This window comes from Pteronotus mesoamericanus, unplaced genomic scaffold, assembly GCF_021234165.1.
Source record: "Pteronotus mesoamericanus isolate MK-2021 breed Mesoamerican mustached bat unplaced genomic scaffold, CSHL_Meso_final contig_835, whole genome shotgun sequence".
NCBI lineage: Eukaryota > Metazoa > Chordata > Mammalia > Chiroptera > Mormoopidae > Pteronotus > Pteronotus mesoamericanus.
Window position 1 is genome coordinate 298,341 of NW_026555266.1, and position 6,000 is coordinate 304,340.

At 59.8% G+C, this 6,000-nt stretch overlaps 1 protein-coding gene across 1 annotated transcript in view; it reads right to left on the reverse strand.

Moving 5' to 3' along the window:
- Positions 1-4,201, reverse strand: part of ARID3A (AT-rich interaction domain 3A) — a 33,856-nt gene extending 29,655 nt beyond the window's left edge. Inside the window, exons 1-2 of the mRNA XM_054585318.1 lie at positions 4,185-4,201; positions 397-1,026 (exon numbers count right to left, since the gene is read on the reverse strand). Of these exons, the coding sequence (XP_054441293.1) occupies positions 397-776 (380 nt within the window). The 5' untranslated portion in view covers positions 777-1,026; positions 4,185-4,201. The remainder of the gene's footprint in view (positions 1-396; positions 1,027-4,184) is intronic.
- Positions 4,202-6,000: the final 1,799 nt, after the last annotated feature.

The following is a 6,000-nucleotide window of genomic DNA, read 5'->3' on the forward strand; positions in this document are numbered from 1 at the left end:
CGGCTGTAGCCTCCCTAGGCAATGGTTTAAATTAAGGGGCAACAGTGTGATGATTGCAGTGAGGAGGGGAGTTAAGGGGACTAAATGGTGGCGGGAAAAAAATACAATAAAAGAATAAATAAAAAAACAAAATATAAGCTTAAAAAAATTAAGATAGAAAAAGCTACAAATGCTGATCCTCAGCCACATTCTTGGTGCTGATCACACTGCACATGTTCAAGAGCCACTTATGACTGATAGCATCCACACTGGACGGTGCAGTTAGAGAACAACATGTCTGCTGTCATCCAGAAAGTCTAAGGGTAGCACTTCCTGGGGGGTTTTGTCCTGCCCCTGTATCTCTGCCCCAAGACCTAGACACCATTCAGTGCCTGAAGACTGCAGACCCTCACTCACAAGTCATCATCGGAGCCCATATCCTCAAAGTGCCCGTCGCCTTCGGCATGTCCTGGCGCCTCCCTATCTCGGCCTGGTGAGCCTGGTTCCCCCTCCTGGGCAGCGTCCTCCTCCTCTGAGCCAGGGGGTCCATCCTCAGAGCCACAGGGACTGGGTGCAGGTCCAAGGCCTGCAGCAGCAGCCCGCATGGCAGCCAGCGCGGCCATCTGTGCCTGCTGCATTCGGGTGTTCTCGGGGTCTCTGTCCTCGTCCAAGGCAGCCCTGGAGAGGGCTGCGGGGCCAGCAGGGGCCTCGGGCAGCAGCGGCTGCCGGGACTCCAGCTCCTGGCGTGCTCGCTGCTGCCGCTGCAGGAGTGTCTCCATCACAGCCTGTAGCTTCATGGCCCTGCGGGCTGGGCCACCCCGGGCACCAGGGGTGGGTGGCAGGGGTGGCCCCTTCGGGGAGGGGGCCCGGCCGCACTGCAGTGTGGGGGCCGCGGGGGAGCCGGGGCAGTGCAGGGTGGCGGGGGGCAGGGGCCGCTTGGCTCAGACTGAAGGCTGGTGGGGCATGCCAACAGGCGGCACCTCCTTCTCACGCTGGGCACGGACAGGCAGCAGCTGGCATCCAGCTCATTAGTGTGTTTGCAGAAACCTAAGGGCAGCAAGAGAGACTGTCAAATCACACTGAGCTCCTTAGCCCCATGTTCTCTACTGAGATTGGATCGCAAAGGCTTCTGGGAAAATCCACCACATTCACTTCCATCAAGGAGCAAACCTGGAGGCCTCCCTGGAGGAGAAGCACACTCTCCCCATCCACCCCCTCTGTCTGCCTTCCAGTGGGCTGGGAAGCAGGGTTACCTGGCACTGGACTCCCAAGGATCTTGAGGCAGCCCCACAAAGAAATATGAAGTTGCTGACTGCATCGTGGGTTATTGCTCCATAAACAGAGCCGGGGGGAATAGGACATTCCTGGCCTCTGATTGGCTACAGCTGGCTGCCGGGCACCAGAGTCCAGGTGGGTTCTGGGTTCTGGTTCCGGGTTCTAGGTGCTGCTGCCTGGCCCAGAGGGCCTCCAGGTATCCTACTCTCTCAGGCTAAGAGAGACAATGGCTAGTCCAGACTGAGTGCCTGCTGTATATGGGCCCTGAGCTAACCCTTCCCCATTCATGCTTTCAACCCTAAGCTTCAGCCTCTCTGGAACTCAGTTTCTCCATACGCAAAATGGTGCCCTAACTGCACCCACCTCACTGTGCTCAGGCAGAGATGAAGTGAGTTTACGATGGTGAAGACGGATACAAAGTAGGCACCACATCACATCAATGGTAGGGAAGTAGGCACTAGGTTGTCCCCATTTTATGGATGAGGGAAACTGAGGCTCAGAGATGCCTTGGTAACTGGGGTCTAGGCACCATCAGAACCTCCCACACTGCCCCCATGTACTCTCTGCAGGGGACTTCCCTGCTTTTTGGGACCCCAAGTAGAACCAACATCCCAGAATGCAATGCCCTGTCCGTAGCCTGGGATCCCTAGTTCACCACTAACCCTAAATGCCAGGGCCTCCAGTGGCCTTGGAGAGGGATGTCCCAGAACCTGGAACAGCCAGGTTCCAACCAGGACAGGAGGACTCAGGTCTCACCCCAGCCCCCAACCCAAGCCCAGGCCACACCCACACCCCCCCCCACCCCCAAGCAACCAATAAAACAAATGGGCAGAACTCAACAGGCCTGGTGGTAACACCCCAGCTGGTATATCACAGGGACAGTGGAGAGGGCAGGAGGGTCTGGGAAGCTGCCCCTAACCCAGCAAATGAACCCCCAAAGGCTCTTAACCTACTTCTGGGGCGGGGGGGTCTCACACAGGAGGGGCTAGTGGGCAGAGGTAGAGGCTCCTGGTTCTAGCTGACCCTAGGTCACCACGATGGTGACCTGCTAAAAGGAACCTGACCCCACCAAGGAGACTGGCAGTGTAGCCCTCCTCAACTTCCCCAGTCTTGGGAGGGACCCTACAGAGCCACAGTGAGCCCAGTGGACTTCCACCTCCTCCAGACTAGCCACCCTTTACCCAGACCCCCTGGGGCTTCCTGGGTAAAAGGACAATGGGGAGGGGGAGCAGGTGAGCTGCCCCTGTAAAAAGTAGGAAGCGACAAGCCCTCAAAGGACCTCAATATCCAGTCTGAGAGGGAGACAAGGACCCTCTCAGAGGCCATAGTACTGAAGAGTGACCAGCACAGCAAAGCAGCACCCAGCCCCCTACTCCCCCCTACTGATGGTCATCCCCTACCAGCTCCAAGAAGTGCTGAGGGGACATTTTTCACCCAGTGTTTAGGGCCCACTGCCCCTCCCTCACCTTTGACAAGCTCAAGACAAGCCCCCTCCCACGGAAACACTCCAGGCAATGCCTCCCACCTCTTTGAGGGGCATAAGGAAGAGGCCAGAGGAAGCTACCCACCCCACGCTGCCCCTGCCTGGCCTGCTGGGTTTAATGACCCTTCCGGGTCAGCCAGTGGGGGAGGGGAACAGGGCAGGCCTCCAGGCTGGGTCTGGAGGGGGCAGGTGGGAGCCCGCGTGAGCCCTCTTAGGTTGGACCTGGGCCCCCTCAAGGCTGCCATTAACCCTGAACTGGCAGCACCCACCCTTCCCCCTCCCCCCAAGAGCCCTTTGTCCTCGGCCCCTACTCCCACTTTATGACAGCCCCACGGGAAAGGCATTCCCAGGCAGGAACCTGGCAGGGATGGGGGTGCTGGGTGGTCGTTAGGATCTGGCTGGGGGGGCTGGTGAGGAGGGATCGGGCCACGCCCTCCCCCTAATGCCTCTGGGAGAGAGAGGTCACCCGCTCAGGCCCGGCCAGGGCCTTGCAAAACACAGTTATTTAAAGAGTTGTGCAAGGCTGGGGCCCGCGGGTGGCGAAAGGGGCCCCTCATTCCACAGGGGGAAGAGGAGGGGGAGGGTGGGGCAGCAAGCTGGGGAGGGGGCTAGGAGGGTGGGGAAGGGGCTGGGAGGGTGGGGAGGAGGAGGCCGGAGGAAGTGAGAAAAACACTGAAGAAGAAATAAGACGACGAAAACCCCAGTCACGGTTTCAAACGCTTCTTGGAAAGCGGCCGATTTGCATTGGGGTGGGGGGGGGCAAACCCTCGGTCCGGGCGACTGAAAAACGGAAGATTATTGACAAACGCGCAGCCCGGGGTCAGACACCAAACGTTGGAATTGACAAACGCGCGCTCCTCGCGCTTCCTGCGCCCGCTTTGTGTCTGGGGGGCACTGAACGGGGGAGGGGGCTTTCCCTGGGGATCCCCACCAGAGAGCCAGGGCCCGGGCCAAACCCACCCCCGAGTCCTGGCATCGCGTTGTCCCCTCCAGGAGGCCCTTTCTGACCGGGGGCCGACACTTTATAAATAAACTGTCCAGGCAGGGTAGGGTCACTAGGGAATCGCCCTCCCACTCGGCGTTCCCACTCCCCTCAAAGCTCCCAAATAAAACACCAGATTCCGGGGAGGAAAAAAATGAACTAAGAAGCCGGAGCGCAGCCCCCAGCGCGCGCCTAGAGACTATTTCCTTCCGCTAGAGGGGGAGCGCATTTGCGACCCCCGATCCACCCCGCGCGCGCGCGCGCGCACACGCGGGCGCGCCCCTATGCAACACGGTAGGGGGTGAGGTCAGCAAGGGGTGCAGAGAAAACCACCCAACTCTGACCCACTAGGGTCGCCTTCACGGAGCTAGACCACCACCCACGTCCGTGCCCAACTTTGGGGACCCCATCACCGCGGACCGAAACCCACGATTTAAAAGGCCAGCGTCCGCACCCCAGCCTCACCGCGCGGGGCCCGCTCCCCCGGCGCATGCCCCACGCCTGGCGTCCGGCCCTGCCCCGACCGCGCTTGGCCTCCGGCCCGGGCCGCAAGCTGCGAGCTGCTGGCTCCCGGCCGCCGCCGGGTTTGCGCCGCGCGCGGACTCACCTAGCCGCCGGCCCAGTCCGCGTCTACACCCCCATCCGACCGGATTGGTAAAAGTCTCCCTGCGCGCGGCCTCCCCCGCCCCTCCCCTCCCCCCCACCGGCGCGCTCACCGCCGGGAAGACAAATCACCGGGTGACAAATCGCTCTCAGATGCAAATACCTCGCGGGTGATTCAGCGCCGCGGCCCGAGACGCGGGGAGGGGTCTCACAAGGCCCCCTCCCCCTTCCCGGACGGCCCGCGTCCTCCCCGCTCTTGGTCCGACCACGCACGACCAGCCCTGGGGTCTTGGGGAGGGAAAGGAGTGTGGACGGAAATTTTCAGGTCGCGGCCCCTTTAAAAATATAATACATAATAAAAGTAAGGGGAACACCGACGCGGGAGGCCCCGCCCCCTGCCTAGGGACGGTGGGCAAAGTGCACACCGCCGCCGGGAGCGCACAGCGCACGGAGCACTGAGAACACGGGCGGAGCTGGGAGCGTCCAAGGTGTGGGGGAGGAGGAGTAAGGGGGCCACCCGAGCGGCGTCGGAGAGCTCCTCCCCATCTTACCGAGCATCGCGGGTGGACCCACCAAGCTCGGAGTTGCACTCTTGTCCCCTGAGCGACAGTGTGCGAGTGATCTGCCCCCCCCCAACCCCAGTAGAGCCTCGGTTTTCAAGTCTGTAAAATGGGGATTCGAAACCCGGGGAAGAAATGAGCTATAGTGACGAGAAATGAGAGCGGGGCGGGGCCGGAGAGAGAAGCCAGAGCCTAGCCAGGGGTTGTCGCATGTTAGGGGGGAGTCCTGGAGGGAGAACGGCTGCCCAGCGGGGAGCAAAACCCCCTCCACCATGACTTAGGGTGCCGCCTTTTGTGCTGGATCGCGGTGGGGGGCGGTGAAGGGGCTCGTCGCGAAATTGAGACGACCCCTACCCTCGACTGTCACCATCGTTTAAGAACCTGACAACCCACCTAGGAGAAGATCCTCGTCTTAGTAATAATTTAATAATTTTCATATTCTGAGTGCTCAGGTTCCTGGCCATGTGCCCAAGGCAAAGTTCAACCCACACATCTCTAGGTAGAGGAGACTCTAAATGTCCCCATTTGGAAGAGTTGGAAACTGAGAAACGGAGTGGGGAAAGGTGGGATGGGGGTGTGTGGGCTCAGCCTGAGGGAGCTAATCGCAGGTGCCCAGGCTTCAGCCCTGGTAGGAGATAGTGGGAAATTGGGTGCGGACAGGGGCCACCCAGGGGACCCTACTTCTCAAGGGTCCCCACCGGGTGGGACTGGGGTCCCTCTTCTTGAGTGTTGCGGTGGGATCTTGGTCAGCCCATCGATTCCCCTAAAGTCCACAGTATTACCATCTTTTCGGGTCATCCCTCCACGCGGCCCTCCCTCCCCCAAATTGTAGGGCTGCCGGTAGTCTAATTGCAGCAGGTGGCGGTGAAGCCTCCACCTCATAGGCTTTTAAACACCCAGCCCCAGCTGCTGCCCCACCCCCACCCCCAGGTGCCGGGGGAGGAGTAATTTAGAGACCCAGGTGAGTAAGTCTCTCTCCCCCGTTACACATTTTATTTTATCTAAAGTCAAGTATTTTACTTATGAGATAAAGAAAATCACATTAAAACGGCAACATTTCTGAAAAATGGGTTTCACACTTACGTGATGGGAAATCGACTATCCATCAATCCCCAAAA